The 20,439-nt window shown below is 42.8% G+C and overlaps 1 protein-coding gene across 10 annotated transcripts in view; it reads right to left on the bottom strand.

Moving 5' to 3' along the window:
* Nucleotides 1-476: 476 nt before the first annotated feature.
* MSRB3 (methionine sulfoxide reductase B3) overlaps nt 477-20,439 on the bottom strand; it is an 83,384-nt gene continuing 63,421 nt past the window's right edge. For 6 of the 10 annotated variants that reach the window (XM_031553531.1, XM_031553522.1, XM_031553541.1 and 3 more), the window contains 2 exons: nt 7,163-7,260; nt 477-2,542 (listed from right to left, as the gene is read on the bottom strand). In XM_031553531.1, the coding sequence (XP_031409391.1) occupies nt 2,378-2,542; nt 7,163-7,260 (263 nt within the window). In that variant the 3' untranslated portion in view covers nt 477-2,377. The other 4 variants (XM_031553523.1, XM_031553536.1, XM_031553535.1 and 1 more) reach the window with 4 other exon arrangements.

Raw genomic sequence — 20,439 nt, 5'->3', positions numbered from 1 at the left:
TACTTGGATAGATATATGTTTGTGTACGTATATATATATAAAAACATGTGCAATTATTTATATATATAGTATATATAAATAACGTGTGACACAGTATTTTAAGGTATGCTATTTAAACATCTGAGTAACAATAGAGATATTATAAAATATAGTTTGCTATTTCTACACAATTTGCATTTAGTTTTCATAAGCATCTAGACAGTGCAAAATGTAAAGATACGGAAATATTCTCCTATTGTTCTATACATTGTGCTATTCCCAAATTTCCTCTGGCATGATCATAACCAGACTGAACCAAATTTGGAGGGTTCAACACTAGCCCTTCCTAGCATCTTCTAAAAGCAATAAAAGGAAATCTGTCTTGCCTTGCCCTGTGCTGTAGTATAGTTTGCACACAAGAGAGAACAATGCATTTCCTATGTTAAATGGTCTAACTCCCAGAGATCACATACACCTCACCATATTGACTCATTTCATTGCACTCCATATCCTGCAAAAATAAATCTCCTGTAGGACAGCACACATTACTGCATACTGAAGTTCAAGCAATATATTTCTTTAACATAAGGCAGAAATAGACTGAAATTTGATAACACTTAAATCCAACAGCAATCTGGAATTAAACCACATTTACGTACCACATTTTTATAGATGCTGCCTTTTTTACGTTTATGTTAGAAAATGTGGTCGAGAAAACCTACTTTTCTTTAAATAAAAGTGAGGGATCAGAGCAGCCCTTCTCTAAGAAACTGCTAAAAACCGACGGGACCAGGAGGAACTTGACTGCCTTGAAACAGCACAGGTCAGTCCGCAGCAGCGTTGTTAGTAGCTATTCCTTGTATGACATCTGGGGGAATGCTCATGCGAGTAGGTGCTCACTGCACTTTCAGCTCTAAGTATTTATCATCTGATTTGCATGTAGTCTAAGCTAAGGTACTGTATGCTTTTTTCATGCATTTGTTATTTGTATTGGCAATTCTGGCCATTCTGCATGCTTTTACAGTTGCTGTATTTTAACAGAAGTATGTTCGTACTCTAGGAAATGTGTTTATTATCACCGACATAAAAACCTCAATCCTGCTTCCATAAAAATCAGTGGTTGTTTTGCTCCTCCTGGAAATAAAACTGGATCCAAATATGTTAGTCACACGGTTTGCTAATAAAAGTGAATACTGTATTCATCAAGTCTCTCAACGCTTAAAGGCAAAGCGGTGTCAGCAAATGCTGTATGTTATAGCTTAAGAAACAGTATTATGCACAATTCTAGGCAAACTTATTCAATAAAATCTAAAAGCAGCTGTGAAAAACACCTTATGGGATGGCAAATTTTGCTGCATGAAAACTGCTGGAGCTTTGATAGGTCTTTTTTCAATTGGTTTCTTAAACCAACTCTGCACTCATGTCCTACATCGCAATTGCACAAAACAAGGGCTGTGGCCCTGCAGGCAGCACGTGTCCAGGCCACAGTCAGACAGGGCACTTCAGATGTCTCTGTGCCTGCTGCATTCCTCAGCTCCCTTTCAGCAGAAATTGTTCTGTTTCCGAATCCTACTGTCAAGCAGCTGACCAGATAAAGATCTAGCAGTGCTCCGGTTCATCTCTGCACTCGTCCATGGAATGGCCCCGTGCAGATTTCAGCCTTAATTCGGATTTCAGGCCTCACAAAACCAAGTCTCATTAGAAGCTTGCATAAGTGAGCCTTACTGGTTAGAACCTTTATTTGAATACCAGAGGGGAAAACAGATGCTGAGACAATGTTTACACCCTTTCTAACCACACCCTTGAAATTTTGGCAGTAAGTTAGCCAAAGGATGGGCTGTGCATCTTACCCATCTCTTCTAGTTGGGAAGGAACAGCCATAAATACAAGCCTTTGCAGGGTGCGGCTGAAACTCGGAGATGGCTGAATGCATATGACCAAGGGCGCGTGCCTCGCAAGTCAGAACAAAGCAGAGATGTGCTGGGAATCCGGGATTTCTTATACCCAGAAATTTCCTATAATCTGGAGATAAACACAATTCCCATCCCCCACACAAAAAGGAACATTATTCAGACCTACAGTAAGAAACTCCTAACTCGCAATGCCAAAGCCCCTTGATTTAAGGATTCCCCAAAGCAATCTCTAAAAAAAAAAAAAAGAAAAAGAAAACAAAAGAAGAAAACCTGTGAAGTCAGTCAATGCATTTTTCAATCCAATTATATAGTAAAATGCACTGGCAGGCAAGGCCCCAGCTCCAGAAAGGAGCGGAAGAAAAAGGATGGTGCAAAATGCTTTCATACATTTACACATTCTTAGGATATAAGGTAGCAGGCAACTCAGAAAACATGCCTTGTGAGCTGTGCGGGATGAGAGCAGCTCTCTGCGGGTTTCCCATGTCCTACAGCTCAGCTTTGCCTGTTTGGGCAGGACGGGTGCTACCACTGCCTTCCCCGGCGCTGTTCTTCTCTGCAGGTTTGAAGGATAACGAAGCAGAGTTTATGCAGTACCGTTTGCCAGTTGGACGAGGTCCATCATCAAAAATGTGCCCGAGGTGTGCACCGCACTGAAACAAAACACAACAGAGTATCACTGGGATTCTGCACAGCCCAACGGCGTCACAGCAGCATTACGCAGTGCCGCTCCCAGGAAAGCACACTGGTGCCCATGTGGCCCTTGCAGTCGGGATCCACAACCTATGTTTATGGATGAGAGCTATCCAGGAAGATGATCTGCTGATACCACCAGTGCCTGAGATTTAAAGCCCGACCTTCCTGCGTGTTTCATGTCATGTCACTGCACGTGTCCAGCTAAGCTGCTCTCTGCTGAATCCTCATAAGGAAACATTAAGCTCCCTGGTGATCCTGGCAAGGACCTGGAGCAATGAAGACACTCCTCGCAGGATGTCCCGATACTCATTCTTTTTATCTCTACAGTCTGCCATTTTGCTGAACCTCGGGGTCCTTTTGAGTGCACCTCTGCTCCCCTCCCATGGAGGGAATGGAGCTCACCCACCACCACTCATCCCACACTACTTTCTGCAGCACACGGGACATAGAGACGGGTGACTGAAAGACACCCATGGGGAGACATGTAAAATATATCTCAATGAATACTCTCTAGCTGGGGTTAATTTATAAATAGGAATGATGCTAAATTTGTTTTCTGAAAGGAATATGAAACCACAAATGGTCCGTTGACACTTCAGTGCTATATGAACTGGCTTCAGACACATGCAGTGTTATTTAGGGTAAACACAACTGCTCCTGTCTGAGGGAAAGGTACAGTCCCAGGCTTTTCAGAAAAGAACAGCATTTTGAAGTTGATCCAATTGGTCCTCATTCAAAACCAGGATTACTATCCCCGCACATTGCAGCTGACAACATATCAGGATAATATTAACTTCTCATAATTAGTCACTTAAATTCCACAAGTTCATTTTTACAGTCTGCCACGAGAAATAAAAAAAAAAATAAAAGGTTGCACTGGAGAAATATTTATCTTCAACAGGAAAGTCATGCTGCTTTCCTAAAGAGCCTTCGCCTTTCAAGTCAATGGCTGATCTCAGTGAGAGCTGGAATGATGTAACTGAGATCACAGCGCTGTTAGCAGGCTCACAGTCAGACAGCAAAAATTAGGGAGCGCCAATTATTCTTAACATTTAATTAATTCACAGCATCCCAAATACAGAGAGGCACTACTGATTACTCTGAGTGGTGAATGAGTTAGTGATGGCAACTTTCTACCCTGCAGTTAATGTGCTGCTAATGTGCTCCTGCTGTTACTGCTTTTAATTCATCAAAGCAGTAAGAAGGACGCCTGCAGAAGCAGGTAGAGTCTTGGCTTCAGGTTATACTCTCAGCAGACTTAAGCTTTCACAGCAGCTAGGAAAGACAGAAGTGCTTCTGGTTAGTGGCAGCCCACAGAAATCCTCAGGACCTGCAGCCCCAACCTCCACATCCCAGAGCAGATTCCCAGCTCCCACTGACAAGCAGAGGGAGCACTGTAGCCCAGCAGGACTTTGCAATGATGGAAGAAAAAACAAGAAAATAGGAAAAGGCAAAGAAAAGTTGCAGAGGTATTACAGAAGACAAAGCTCATTTTCCTGGAAGATCACTGTCTTGCAACTTTTTCTTCCATTCTCCAGCCCTTACTTCATTTTCCTTTACGCTGGAGGCCCTTCTTAAGTCAGCTTGGACAGAAAACCTGAGGAGTTTCTACAAGCGGAGTCTCTCACAATGAAGCATTTCACTTTGATTAAAGCTGTTCCATACCTCAGAAAAAAATCTGAAGAAACTTAGTGTCCCAGAGAGAGCATTTTTCTAAATGCTCAGCATCTTAATTAAATCATCTCGAGGAAGAATGCTTCAAAACCTCCTGCCTAGAAGTGTTAAACAGATCTTTTCCAGATTAACGTTTGCCTGAAGATAAATCATTCCCTCTCCATTGGACAGAAACAGAAGAAGAGAAACCATAGAGAGAAACAGTATGCAGGAGTAATATACTCACAAACATATAGACTAGGGAGACAATCTATCAAAAAGGCTTTCCTCAGAAAACCTGAAAAGCTGTGCTCAAGTTCAAGGTAGTCGCATTACACCTCTTTGTGCTGGCAGAATCACACCAGGGTTGGATTACTACAAAATTTGTTACCTTTTGAGATTACCCCGCACCAAAAATTTATGTGGCAATTCTCTCTGTAGAGGACTCTATAACTCATCTGCCCTGAAAAGAAATGTAATTCAACCCTTTGTATCGCAGCATAAGAACCGCTGGCCCTCAGCTGAGAGCACAAAGAATGAATTGATTTTGCTGTCCTCCCCACGCACAATAGGTGCTGACCATTTTTCTAGGGCGTACATGTATGCCTGCAAAGCCTCCCCAGAAGCAACAATCATCTGTTGTGGCCTTATGCTCAAATATCCTTGGCAGAACGCACTGGGACGGTGACATGGTTGGAGTGAAGCATCTGAACTATGTGTTTAGGAGCAGGAAAGGGGGGGCTGCTGCTAGCTGTCAGTATGCTTGGATCTCCAGCCTCCTGGTTCTAATATGCTGCCAGGAGTTGCAGAGAGCAGCTTGCAATCAGCTGCTGCAACCCATTCTGAGTTAGGAATGTGCAAACAACTCTTCTGCAACTACAAAACTTTATTGATTCTTACAGGTACAAATAACAGCAAGGGAGACCTCGGGGGAAGGAACTCTCAAGCAGGAAAGAGAAAGAAGAGAGAGCTGCAAACAGATTTACATTATTCCTCAAATGCATTTGCAATTAACTTCCACCTGCCACTAAAAATTGACCTTTTAAATACATCCAAGGTAACACATTTCCAAAAAGTTATTTTTAGGATAAGCCGACGGATGTCTTTGCTTTATATTACGGCCATTTTCCCCTACTGTACGCTTTCTATTACGGAGAAGATTAAAAGATGTTTCTTACTCTCTCAGAGAGGTGAAAGGACTTTGAAAGAAAAATCAACTACGTTTTCATCTGCAAAAGATTAATAAGGGCTTGGGTGTAGGGTTGGGGTGCTTCCCTCCTCTTTTGCTAAGGCCTGCCATATCAATCCCGTGCATTTCCAAGCTGCAGTAAAGTTGTGCCTTTCTTTGCAGCTGCACGTGCGATTCACATTCCGACGGCTCTGAGGAGGAGAGGAAATGGTTTTGTTATGGATACACAGTGTGGTGGTATTAACTTGTGCTGAGCAGTGGCTGCAAAGATGTTTACCACTCTTCAAGCTATTTCCCTGTGTGACTTGATCGTCTGTGGGGTTACTGCACCAGGAAGCTGGCAGAACTGATCACATGTTGCCAGTGGATTATATAGCGACTTTGGTTGCATTTTTTTTCTTCAGGCTGTACATTTAGCTTTTGGTTTTGCTCCAAGTTTATGGCGTCTGTATGTGACTGCTGCTAATACTGATGGTCTCAGGTCTGCTAGTTTTGTTTGGCAACAGGCAAATGACATTCCCAGATTCCATGTCCTGACCACAGGCTGCCTTGGGCTTTGCTCCAGTGAACCCAGGAGCTCTGGCCATCTCCTGAAGGGTGTCAGCAGACACATTTTCAGCAAGCTGGCAGCACGCTTATTTTAGCACTGTTCAGCCCTAAGGAGAGGTGAAGAAAGTAAGTTACAGTTTTGATTACTCCGGTAATTACTGATGAAGCGAGAGACTCCCATCCTGTAGTCCTGTTGCTACCTTGCTAGGGAATTTAGGGAAACGGATGTTCCAAAAGCATTAAACAGATCTCCTAAACCATAACTTTAATGTAAAAACTATAGAACTGTGCACAAGATATGCTGATTTGGCCATAAATATATTGGGCCAGACCCTCTACCCAGAGTGAAGTTAGCGGATTCTCCAAATAAAGATGATCTTGCCTCTCTTCAGGAAACTTCTAAACTCTCTTTGAGCATTCATATACGAGAACTGATCAACATAAAAGGACGTGTATCATCAGCATTGAAATCAGTTACTCTACCAGCACTGCTGTCTGAAAAAAGCACAGCAAGTTCTCACGGCCCAAAGGAAGCCCTGCTTCTCTTAGGAGGAAAGTGGGTGCATGGGGCACGGTGCTGCAAGCTGCTGGGTACATCTGCCGAGTGCCTCTGCTAGGCAATGACTGCACTGTTCCCTTTGCAGAGCAGCACAAAGGGTGAGAGCAAGCAGAACAAGACAGATAACGGAAAATTTGGGCATGATGTGAATGACTACTGACTTCATTATTACGGCAGACAGGATGGACTGTGCTGGGAATGTGTGCTGGGGCTCACTTAGCACTGTTGCACGGTAATGTGCAGTGATGGAATCAGCACACGGGCAGTTGCTCCACTGTTTCCAGCTTCCATCCCAGCTGCTCACATGTGGAGGAGGTCGGCCAGGAGCAGAAGCTCCTTTGAAGGGACCCTCTTCAGGAAGACAATTTCTGTAGACTCAGCACCAAGCCTGGCCATTTACATCTGCTCTGTTAAATCTCACACCAGACAACAATGTGCATTTCAACAAGCCCTTCGTGCCTTCAGTCATTCCACCCAGCTATTATACCTACGGCCCACTGTGCTCTCTTACAATGATTACTATTTAATGGAACTGAAAGGTTTGCAAATCTTAGAGAAAATACAGCACGTTGTAATGATTTTTGCAGCCTTTGCCATCAGAATGGTCTTTGTGTGCTATAAACTAACCTGACTGCAGGATATTTCAATCCGATGCATCCCATAGGAAAAATCATCAGTGAGAGTAATTGTATCGGGACTGATCACATCATAGAAGGAAGGCCAACCTGGAAAAGAGGAACAACGTAAGTGTGAAAAGATAGTGTATATGTGGCAGAAGATGGCATTCAAAAAAGCAGAGATATAATCACACTTTGAAAAATGTTTACTTCATTCCAGAGCCTAGAAATACCAAAATGGAGATTTTAGGTCACAAACCATGTAAGTATTTTGTAATTTTTTTCTCTAAATACAAAATTTTTATTAAGCTGACTCTAGCTGTCCATCTTGTATCTCTACAGATACTCTCACACGTCACTTAGTTCAGACAGGAAAGTGGTCAGGTAAGCCAGATTCAGCCTCATCATCAACACAAAACCCTAGTGAAAAGCAATTCTATACCAGTAGATGCATATCAAGTATACCTTTTCAGCCACCCCTCAAAAACTAGTCATAGAATCATAGAATGGCTTGGGTTAGAAGGAACCTGAAAGTTAATCTAGTTCTAACTCTCCTGATCTGTTCCTATGTCCCTAAGGACAGTTTCCCAGGGGATCTCATCCAATAATTTCTTCAACAGCCAGAACTTTGTTCTCCTGATGTTCAGGATCCTGACTCCACTCTTTGCCAGGCCCATATTCCTCAAGATCAGAAACTCAACCAGGGCATGGTTACTATGGCCAGACTGCTTCCAACCTTAACCTGTTTAATGATCTTCTCTGCATGTTATGTCACTACTCCTGGCCCCACCCCTGCTCTTGAGAGGACCAGGGGCTCCGGACAGCCGTCTCCTCACCCTCGCTTCTCAGCTTTTGGAACTTCCTCTCACATGGTGAGAGGTGCTGCTCTTCAGAATGTGGCTGCAGTGATGCCAACCACCTCGGAAAATGTCATCATATGCACCATTTCCTGAAGCTGAGTTCCCACATAAGGACCTGATAGGCCTTAGGGTCATGTCAACATCCACCAGGGCCCATCTGAAATCCCACCATCCCTCTCATTCAGTCTCCTGCCAAATATTGCAACACACACAGATAACTCTTGCTCTCTGTGTATTAAACATATGCCCATGCAGAGGGAACTTCCTTGTTTGTTCTTCTAGTATCTGCTAAGCATTTGCTACAGATGATTTCATAAAATGCAATAAGCTATTAACAAACAGCAGCAGTTGTGAATCACTGCATGCAGATGAGTAAAGGATGCATACAGCTTTCCATGAGTAACAGAAGTAGAATTTCCTATCCAGTAAAAGAAGATGTGGAAGCTATCTAAATGTGGGTAAGGAAAACGTGTAAACTCAGAAAGAAAACTGTATGTCTTCAGTTGTATCTTAAGCCATTAAATAGAGAATACACTTACTAGGATGCAAGCAAAGTAGTAATACAATTTTAAGAAAAAAATGCTCAGAAATGCATTTCTCTCTCCCTTTTGGGAACCTCTGTACATATACAGCAGCATTCCTGAGCCTGCAGCCTGAAGGCACTGCAGGTCCCAAGTCCTGTGCTCCCCAGGAGCCTACTAAAATCACAAGTGTTTCCCCTCCCAGAACTCACTGCAGAAGTAGAGTCATTCTTTTTTCCCCAAAAGTATTGCAGATGGGAGAGTAGCACACAGCAGATAGACCAAAGTGCAAGAAATCTGAATAGGGAAAATATCCCACAAGACAGGAACTCAATGCAGCAATGACAACCGTAAAAAAACAATTTATAAGTTCTTCCCCTCATGCAAAATAGCCCTGCCAAACAAATACCTTCACAAACAGAAAAGGAACAAACATATGACAAGTTTTGCAGAAGGGCTTATCCTGTTGACAGAAAAATTGATGCCTCCTAATCAGTGGCACCTCTCCAACATCATTCATCATCTCCTTAGCTTGGCCTCTGTCTAATGAAAATTGAGGTTTTACAGAGAGCAGGTCAGAATATTTTTAATGAAACATTTTAGTTACTGAAATTTAAATATTTTGCAAACCAGACATTGGCTACTTCTCAGTTTGCCCTCATATGATGGCAGAGAATTTCCAAAGACAGAACTGCTTAGAGCAACCAGCTATCTCATCGTGTGAAAGCGTTTGGAGGAGGAACACCGCAGTGCTGCAGAAATCCTCAAAGGCAACCCTCCCTCCTCCACAACGGCAACAAGGGGGAAGCTTCAAAGGCTGCTACACAGAGATTGAAGCAATCTGTGTCTTGCTGAGAAAATTATCTTGTGAGAAGACTTTGGAGGAGATGTGTTTATGTCAGCTTTGACATTAAAGAAAGACCATCCATCCTTCTTTCTCCAGGCTTTTCCTTTTGGTCTTCCCATTCAGCACAGAAAAAAATTATTTGCTTTGGATACATTCCATGCACTTTTAAAAAATGAAGTCATCTGAAACCCATATAAATTGTCAAGCTCCTCCTAAAGAAGCCTTTGGACCCAAGTGGAGTAACTTCAGCTTCATTCTACACATGACACGTATTCCAAACACTCTACCATTGCCACATGTGTTCCCCGAGGCAGGGACTAGGAAGCAGCCTGTGCCACCATGGTGCAAACCTTCAATTCTCAGTCATGCTGTTTCTCCACTGCGGCTTAGGCACCAGGCTCACTAGGCACTGGGACAAACTGGTGACTCCACGAGGGCTGACTGAAACCTGGGCAAACCTTGGGACAGAAATGTTCTTGAGGGCACTGTGAAACACTCTGCCAGTCAACCCTGATGAGACAACAAACAAACTGCTCACCAAGTTGCGGAGCTGATCTCACCAGGAAAATCAGTCCCCCTCTGCTGTCCCATTTCCCCTCTTCAGAGCTAAAGTGGAAAACCTATTTGATAGTTTGCTAAGCCTTCTCTGGCCATCTCTTCTACTATAAAAGCTGCCAGGAACAAGCTGTGGAAGCAGTCTGCTTGCCAGTACATCAGGCAATACCCAGTGACATTGGAAAACAAATTAGATCGCTGTAGGTTTTTCATATGCTCGCTCTTTCTTCGTAAGTGCTGAATGACCCAGCAGTGGATCGCCCTTGCAAGCTCCCAGCTACTTTTCCTGCCATCCCACTGGCTGCTGTCAGCCACTCCTTCCCTTCCCAGTGCCTGTTCCTTCCTACTATAAGGCTGCAACATGGCTGACTCACTACTTTAGACTGCTGCTGACTGTGCAGGAGCGCTCTGGCCTGCCCCTGAAGGCTGTTTGGCTGTTTGGCTGGGAAAACTTCTGCACTGAAGCAGGAATGGGTTGGAAGGAGATAATTTTGAATCTCTTCTGCTTCTACTAAGAGAAACAGTAATCCTTAGATCTGTTGAGATGGAGCTGTGAAGAAGACCCTTTAAAATGGTGGTGCTTAGTCCCAAACGTCTACAGGTTACGACCATCTGTCAGATCTGTCTCAGCACATCTGATGGGCAGCAGGAGCAGGAGTGCTGCTGTTTGAAGGATGGTAAACCATGACAGCCAGGAAGAAATAGCTGCAGGAGGAAAGGGGCAAAGGGTAATTGCAGGAGACAGGATGGAGCAGAGAGGGGATCTCCCAGCTGAGTGAACAACTTCAAATGACATTTGCCCAATTTCTCTTGCGAAGAACAGCTCAGCTTTGTGCATACATTTATCCCGGAATGTAAAGTTTAGTCTGAGGGAACATATGACACTAGAATGGTCAGCAATTCTTATCAAATTATAGATATTTAGACTGGGATCATTCTTACTTTCACAATCATTTGACATCATACTGGCAATATAAAGCAAGAGTCTGTTGTGTTTGTGTTTATTCTAGTGACCCTTCATGCGGGAATCAGACCATTATGTTCTAAGGGTCAGTTTCTGGTATGTTAAGCCAGACATGCAGATGAACGGTTATTCAGATATAGCAGGTATGCTTTATTAGACCTAAAATACACCAAATAAAGGAATGATGTTTTATTCTGTCCAGTACCTAAGTGAAAACCATTTGGAAACTGAATATCACTGACAGATCTTTTCCACTCTATCCTGCATGAGTAATAGAAGAGATCTCATGCTACAGGGCATCACACATATAAAGTCACATCCCATTCTTTCTCATTTTGGTACATTCCCCAAATGTTTCATAAAAGCTGTGCAGCATTCATAAAATTCACCTTACACCATCTCACCAAAACTGAATATTTTATTCCTCATGATGGGCTTTGTTCTGGCAAAGAGTAGACAGCCATTCTTACCTCGTCATCAAATAATATTTTCTTCAGAGCAGAAATTGTGTGACACTGCCTTGGGCAGCAGAAGTGAGAATCATAGAATCATAGAATTACTCAGGTTGGAAGGGACGTCAAGGATCATCAAGTCCAACCGCAGCCTCACCATAGTACCCTAACTCTAACAACCCTCTGCTAAATCATATCTTTGAGCACCACATCCAAATGGCTCTTAAACACATCCAGGGACGGTGACCCAACCACCTCCCTGGGGAGCCTATTCCAATGTTTAACCACCCTTTCTGTAAAGAAGTGTTTCCTAACGTCCAACCTAAACTTACCTTGGTGCAACTTGAGGCCATTTCCCCTTGTCTTGTCACCTGTCATCAGTGAGAAGAGACCTACCCCTCTCTCACTGTAAGCACCTTTCAGATACTGGAAGAGAGTAATAAAGTCTCTCCTCAGCCGCCTCTTCCCCAGACTAAACAGCCCCAGCTCCCTCAGCCTTTCCTCATAGGGCTGATTTTCCAAGACCTTCACTAGCCTCGTTGCCCTTCTTTGGTCCTACTCCAGTACCTCCACGTCCTTTCTATACTGAGGTGCCCAAAACTGAACACAGTACTGGAGATGAGGCCTCACCAATGCCGAGTACAGGGGCAGGATGACATCCCTAGTCCTGCTCACCACACCATTCCTGATAGAAGCCAGGATGCCATTGGCCTTCTTGGCCACCAGGGCACACTGCTGGCTTGTGAGGAACAAGAAGGAAGAGAAGTATTGGCTCTGGTAGCCTATGATGAATGACACTTCTTCAGCCCTGGTGATAGGGTTTCAAATTGTTTGAAAGAGGCATCTTTCTCATGGTCAGACTTATTCAAGATACCTGACTGAGTTGGTACTACCAATGAGCCACCTAAGATGGGCACATTACGGGCAGCTGGCACAAGGTGAGTATCATGACAACATGGGCAACCATCATGTGGCAGTCCAGATAGCAGACAAACTGAGCAGTTTGTCCTTAAACTGACATGCCTAAGTCGTGGCAATGCATTCCATATGCCAAACATTTAGCATCTCCTGTGTACTCCTGGCAGAAGAATGAAGCCCCAGCCGGAGCAGACCATCTCATTCACATTAACACAGGAAATTCTACAGCACCTTTGTCCCGTTGGCTTCTCCAGGACAATGCTGACCTCAGAAAGACATTTGGTTCTGTAAACATTTGGAACAGTCTAGCTGTTGATTGACTGATCAATTTTAAAAGCATCTCAATCATCCTTCCAATTTTGCACGTTTGCATGCATTTTACTGTACTTAGATCTCCAACATCCTAATAAATGGATGCAAGCACTTAGACATCTAAGTGTTATAATATGAGCCTATAATTACTTGCAGAAGCGAAATGGCAGGCTGCTTTTGAAAATCAGCCCTGCTAGGCTATTTTTCTCCCTCTCGTGAACTAATATTCCTTTTGACATTTTTTTTTTTGAACAGTACAATTGTATCTTAAAGCATCTAGCGCTCTGACATTATTCCCATTTCATACACCTGCTGACTGGAGACCTCCACAGTCTTTTAATAACTGTGATGTCAGTAGTTATGTTTTTCATTTTAGAACCCAAAGAGACCCAAAGTTCAACCTGCATTTTATCATTCTTTTTTGTAATTATTCCAAGCATTTACTTCAGTGAGTTATTTACAGATGGAGAAGTAGGGAGAGATGGAAGATGTTAGAACTACCAAATGGCACCAGATGGAAAAGGGGACCTTGACCTGAAAAATACCTCGTTTCTCTGATGTGCTGTATTTTTAGAATTCTGATTCCCTTTTAACCTAATGCGGATTGATGAAAACCCAAAGGCTTTTTAAGGTAGAGTATCATCATTTATCTTCACTGAGAAAGCTATGTCTGTGTAAAAACATGAAGCATATAGGACTGAAAAAAAAAAAAAGAGGTAATAAAGCTTCTGCTTTGAAACTGCTGTAAAGTTGAGGGGCCTTCACTTTCTTTCTCACACATTTATTGAAACTAAATCTGAAAGACGCAGGCATCCACAGCTCCACAGCTGTAACTTCTCACATACAAGTTTAATGCAGAACTACAAAGTGACATATTCCTTTATGTAGAATGCCTCTGCAAATACAGGGTTATTTTTCATAATATGCTGGGTCATTTTTCATAATATCTCCATGATGATGAATGCATAATAAATATACACACTTACAAATGTTTTACTGTCAGGTAACACTACTTTGAGTGGAGGTCCATTTAATTTACCCAAGTGTATCTAAAAACAGATTCAGGCACAGAAACATTCATGTTCATCAGCAAATGGCTGCACATTGGATACATATTTCATGAGAAAGAAAACATGGGTCCTTTCCAGCACCATCCAGGCAAAGTGATTGTTAGGGAAAAGCTGAAAGTTCACTTCTAGAATGTCATTTGACATCTGAATTTTTCAGAATGAGAGTGACCCTGATGATTCTTGAGCAATGAAAACATAGGGCCTGCTCACTTCAGCAATTAATAACTGTATCACAATACAGCTACTGCCACAATTGCTTCCTTAATCCTCTCCCTGATTTCTAAAATACTGCTAAATACAAATTGGCTGTTTTAGAGCCTTCCTCTAAAACACTTTTGACATCTCCAGCATCTGGGCTGCTGTTAAAATCAACAGGTAGGCAGAAGCTGGGATCTTCCTCAAGTCTTCCTGCAAAGATTGAGTTACTAATCGTTTCTTTCTTGGTTCTGGTTCAACAAAACTACTGAACCTAACTCACTTCCTCCCAAAGGATGGCTTTCTCCCGTCATCTGAACAGTGTCTCTTGTTACTTTAAATCACGGGTAATGTTTTTAAAAATATATCTTACACATAAGTCAGTTGTAGATCTTCAGCATCAAAGGAGCCAAGCAGAATCATGTAAGGCAGCATAACCTTAAGCTATAATTTTAAAATGCCACTAAGAAATGTCTCAAATAGTTTCTAAAATTTACTGTTGACCTAGTAACCTTAGTCCAAAACATTCAACTTTCAATAAGTGTTTTTATTTTCCTTCCAACAAATATATGTATCACAAAGTATCTTGAAATCTCTATTCTTATGAGTTATTGGCACAATTCACTAAAATAACAGAAGCTTTCAAGCAAGACAAGTAAATCGGGATAATAGTGTAGAAGGCAAGCTTTCCAATAGAAATGATCTGACAGAAATCACAATCCTAATGGAGTATGTTCACAGAGAAAGTAAAAAAAAAAAAACAACAAAACAACAAAAAACAACAAAACACAGAACAAATGCAACTCAGTAATAATCAGCATCCGGCACTGAAACGAGCAGCAGTTGCAGATGAAGTACATATTTAAAAGATTTGTCACAGGGTGTTTCAAGTAATGAACATCCACAATTTGTTGTTAGACCTGCTGAAATATTTTCCTGTCACATTGTTGCACATGTCTGGGAAATAAAGTCTGTGAAGAATGGCCAGAGCTCAGTTACATAGAAAAACTGTAACGACAGAAGTTGATTTCTAACAGAAAATTGGTTTTAATGAGAAAAAAAAAAAAAAGGAAAAAAGGAAAAAGAAAAAAAGCTGCAGCCTTCATTGTCTTCCTTTTGGAGTGATACTCCTTCTGCTGACTACCATGCCCATATCAGCGTGTGCTGCAGCAGACAAGCCCTCCTCGATACAGCAAGACAAACAGGCCCTCAGTGCAGTTCTAAAGTTCTGAAAGAAGGCAAAGAGTTATTACACTGATGAAATACTAAAGAAAGACAAAGGCCCCCTTTTTTCTGTTTACTTTAGATACTGAATGAGATGCCTTGGTAAGGGAACTTAGTCACAAATAACTGAGGAAGGACATCATACTCTCAGCCAGCAAGGAAATATTTGTCTGGGCCGAGATGAGGGGCAGCTGGCAGCAGGCAAAGGCTGCTCAGGGTGCATGGAGCAGCAGGGTGAAAGTGGAGCCACAAATGCCAGCTCTGCCGCAAAGGGCTTTGGTCACTGAACGAGAGGTGGGGTAGGATCCTTCTGATGGCACCGTGAGGTGGTGGGGAACAGCCCCCTCCTCTTTGCCCTATATTACAGATTATCAACCCACCCTTACAACAGATGCATTTCCAGCACAGGGACGTGCCTAGGGAGTTCCAGGCCAGCCAGGCCCCATGAGGAGCCAGCCCTAAGTCCTTTCCTCCCCCCAGGAGCCACATATGGACTGACCACACCATGGCCCACCTTGCACCCAGGCCCAGGGAGTGTGACCATACCCTCTGCTGAGGCCTGGTCTGTTCAACGCATGCCTGCATGCTGCACCAAAGGATGCAACAGCAATAGGCGGTGCATAAAGTCCTAAAAGAAGAGAAAGGGAATGATTTGTGGGGTTAGTTTGTTCGGAGTTAGTGTTGGCTTGGGGAGAGGTTTAAATCTTTTTAACAACCTCTTGTGCAAACAAAAGGAGGTACGTAATAATGTTGACTAGAAAATAAAGACCTTTCTCCACAGAAAAGCCTGACAAAAACAATATACATGTATACACACACCCCCACACACCCTTTTTCTTTTATCTGTGGAAAACTTCAACTGAAACTGAAAATTTCTGATTCTGAAAACTGAAACTACTGCAATTGAAAAGTTCATATTTCAAATTATAATGTTCACCTTCTGCTTTGCTTTCTGTCACAATTCCTGAAGCAAAGCATGCCCTTTGTACTAAACCTGGTATTTTCTTTCAGGAAAGATTTCAAAGAAAAACTTTTCACAGACATACTCTATGACAAAGACAAAGGAAAGAAGCAGCCTGGCAAACTGCTTGAAACTAACCTCATGAGGAGTGCTTCTCCTTAATGCCGTGCTGGGGGAAGCCCAACATGCCTGTGGAACCACCTGGGCACGGACCAAACTACACATAGGTCTCTCATATTTTGCCCACACTATTCCTTGTATGATTGCATCCTTGATCTTATTTTTTTAACAGATTCTACTATATTTTTGGCTTGGATAATAATAATAAAAAAATAGAACAAACACAACTGTATATCAATGATGACGATATGGAATTCATTTTCAACCTAAACTAAGAGCATTTGTAATGAAGTAAAGGACAGACCGTCACAGTGGAAGTCAATTACATTCACTACATGTTTTTTTCAAACAAATAATGCTGGTTTATAAACATCCAGCTCACTTCAGGGTCTTGTTTTCTCTTACACTACCCTAAAATACACTTTAAAAGGAATAATTGGTTTGGAAAAGAAATATGATGCAATAAACAAGAGGAGAAATAAGAGAAGTTTTAGAGAGAATCAGCGAAAAGGAAATGAGCCAATGTGCAGGAGAAGATTGGAAGAGGCAAGATGCTGGAGTGGAAAGGTGGTCTTTCAAGAGATGCACTCAGGTAACTCAAGGAAAACATTCTGCACTTGGGAAAATTTCTCCCTGGCTTCTCCATTATACAGCATGTTCCATTCTGTAATGCACATTGACAGCTCCTGGACAGTTTTGGGATTATCTCTTCCATAATACAGAATGGTGCTACAAATTTTTTCTTCCTTGGGCTCTCCTTTCTCTCTCTCCTCTGAGCCTTTCAGATGTCCCAGGACTCAGACATCTTCATGGCTCACACAGAGACCAGCACAAGTTGTCCATGCTCAGAATGCCCCATATGGCCACAGATTATATGAGGCCACTTTATATGGGTCACACCAAGGCCACTGGCCCCACACAGTGAGTTTGATACGCAGGTCAGCCGTCAGATGTGTCTGATGCTGGGACACTCAGGACAACACAAGAGTCTGTCTTCCAAGTGAAAACACTGAAGTCCTTTCTGAGAATTACTTCCTATCAGTTATTAATGCTTTGGTGACTCAAATTTGCTCCATAGACACCCTCCCAGCTACCATCAGACTCAGGTGGTTTATAGTGCAACTGCTTTCTTCATGTCGCTACACACAGTTGGATCCAGTGTACCTATTCAACAGATTCTTGGGAAATAAGGAGAAAAAAAAAAGAAACTTCTGTTCCTGGTGGCGTCACAAAAATCATCAAATACACAGATCAGCTCCACCAAAGAGCTTCCCCACACATCCACATGTGACAAGTGAAAGAGCTTTATTTTGGCTGAAATCAGATAGACTGTGTTATGCCGGAAAGAGCAAAAGGAAGAAGAGCAAAGAAAATGCACGCAGACCATCATCTCTTGAGGAAAAAGCTGATGTGTAGCAGCTGGTGAAGATGTTCTTGCCATTCCCCCCGTTTTGAACTGTCCAAGAAAGCAGAGGTCAGAAAACACCATGTAAAAATATCCCACTGGCTCAATTCTGGAGCAGCAAACTGAGGCAGCCCCACTCTGAGGGGGAGATGTATCCTCCCGGGGCTGGACAGCTGCCAGCAGCCCCCAGCCGGCTTCCCCACTCTGGCTTGGGGGTGGCAGCCCCAGGGGGGGCCCACTCGTTCCCTGCCGGTGCCACCAAACGAGGCTGCACAGTAGACGATCCCAGAGTGCGTTAGCTTTGTTCGTGTCTCCACCTGCTGCCTGTGCAGTGAGTGTACCCGCGGCACGGGTGCACTTGCCAGCTGGTTTCTAGCCGTGCTTTCAGGAGATCTGTGAGCTCAGCCTCCAGTAAAACTGCCATTTGGAAGAGATGCGTGGATGGAATGGTAGCAAAAATAGAACTGGTGAGCAATTTCTTTCTGCTTTTTCAACCCAGCTTTTGGGAACGAACAGTGCCATGATACTGTCTGGCTCCCCTCCACGTTACTCCTGTTAGAGTATGCCCCTACACAGTGTACAGCTAATGATATACAATATACTGTGTTTGTCCCTTTCCTGCCACAAAAAGCTCTTCAAAACCTGACATCAAATCATTAACTTGCTGTTTGGATCTCTGAATAAAGAATACAGCAACCTGCTGTAATGATTTTTTCCCTTCAGAAGCACAGACCTCTGCACTCATTAAGAAGTGCCAAAACTATAATTTTGAGAAATTGACTGTAATAGTCTGTAACAGACTGTAACAATCGTCCCTCACCGCTTTGCTGCCACAGGTCTACACTGCAGTACGGGTCTGCAGACCAGCCAGTGAGCAGTGAGCCTGCTTGGCTCACACAGGGCAAGACCAAAAACAGCTGGGGCACACCAGCAGGCTCCAACAAGAGCAACAGCAGATTCTTTCCTTCTCCTGCCTTTCCTTCTTTTCCTTTTCCAGTCCTGGCCTGTTATACCTCATCTCCCAAAGCAGAGTGGTGAAGCTTCCTCACAGCTTTCACCTTGCCAAATAAATCTGAGCTTGCAGTGAAACTGCATCAGGTTCCCAAATCAGGTCCACTTGCGCAAAGACATTCAAACGTGCCGCCTGACCCCAATACCGGATGGCAGCTAGGCACCATCATGCTACGCACGGACGGAAACAAACACCAACGAAGTTCTTGTGTAAGCAGGCCAGTTTGCGCTACAATCACTCCATAAATTTCTGGAACTCACATGTCAAAAAGCATCATCCTCAACTCACTGAGCCTTTCAAAAAAGAACACACCAGGGCTCTGGAATTCCGGCCTAACCTGGGTTTCACCCTCTTCCGAGAGGACTAAAAAAGACAGGGAAGGGATATACAAAGGCATTTCTCATCAACTGCTAAATGGTCCAATATACTCGTAACCTTAGCTCTCTGCTTTATAGCAAGTGAGTGATGAAAACCTGATGGGACAGGCTTGCAAGCTACACTCTAAAACTGAGCCACTGGGGTGCATTTTCAGAATTGGACAAAAATATTCTTAAGTGGACACCTGGAAAGGGCATGGGCAGCCAGGGGAAATACTGTCAGGAAAGAAAGAGTTTAAAAAAGCCAGGAAAATCACTGATTAAAACATTAAGATGTGAAGTGCTGGCATAGATGTGTTTTCTTGAAAAGCAGAAATCAGCCTCTGAATTGGCTCCTCAGACACTTTCGGGAGACCTCAACAGCAGAGTCATTTAGAAAGCAACTCCTTCAAAGAGTCCAACTAAAAGTACAAAGACATAAAATTCCAGTCAGACACAGGAAATTCTTAGGGGAATACAGGAATTTTATGAGTCAGAAGATAAAAATCCCTCTGAATACCTAACTAAACTAATCTAATGAAGTAGTTACCAGGAACGGAGTTTGATGAATCTGCATGTCGTGAAGGACAAATTTAAACAAACAGGAAATTGAACAATCTGAATCTGTTTCCATTTTTACTCCCTGTGCCCGATCCTTTTTTTCTTTAAAGGTGCAAACCAAGCTGACAGCTGCAGAAGCTGCCGAGCCAGTCTGAGGGGACCATTTTTCACCAAGATGAAGTCTCAATTTAAAATAAACGAATTGCCTGGCTTCCTTTTGCAAGGTTGGGAAGTCGTTTATTTATGATTCATTATTTGCACTATTGTAGACCCCACAGGCCCCAGTGCAATCAAGCCCACTAATCACTGCGAAGGAACACAGGGATAAAGAAGTCTTTGATGTAAAGTTTATAATCTAACATGTAGCTTCTTTCCTGTCAAGCAGAAGCTAGGCTAAATTCTCTCCGGGATTTTACCCGTAGAGGGTTTGATCCCTACATCAGGTCCAGCTTTGTACCTAGGCACAGGGTTTGCTTTTGGCATGGAAAAGTCCTCCCTGGTTTCCACTCCCATGAAGGGCTTGTCTTTAGGCACACAGACTTTCAAGACCACCTTGTAGTGCAGTAGTACTGCACTGAATGCTACCATAGTCTTGACTCAAAAAGGAAGGGTTTTACTGATGCTTAGTGTTGCATCCTGAATGTCTTTTCTAAGGAGACAGAAGTTTTTCTAGTTTATAACCTTTTTATTCCACATTCACTCATTTAGGAAATAAAACATTAGAAATTTGGACTGTGCACTGAGCCCGCAAGGGATTCTTAAAACTATGAAGATTGCTACTGTTCTCACAGTGCTGCTTCCAAAATCAAACGATGGTTGCATTAAAGCCCTTCTGTTATTTCAGTTTTACTTTAGCTTGAAGGACATAAATCTACAGGGAAGCCCGAATTTTTTCTTTCTTTCAATGATATTTATGATTTCAAATGTCTTTATTCCAGAATGAAAAAAAAAAAA

The sequence above is a fragment of the Meleagris gallopavo genome, chromosome 1 (genome assembly GCF_000146605.3).
Source record: "Meleagris gallopavo isolate NT-WF06-2002-E0010 breed Aviagen turkey brand Nicholas breeding stock chromosome 1, Turkey_5.1, whole genome shotgun sequence".
Classification (NCBI taxonomy): Eukaryota; Metazoa; Chordata; class Aves; order Galliformes; family Phasianidae; genus Meleagris; species Meleagris gallopavo.
Note: the sequence above shows the minus strand (reverse complement) of the source record. Positions and strands in the feature narration are given on the sequence as shown.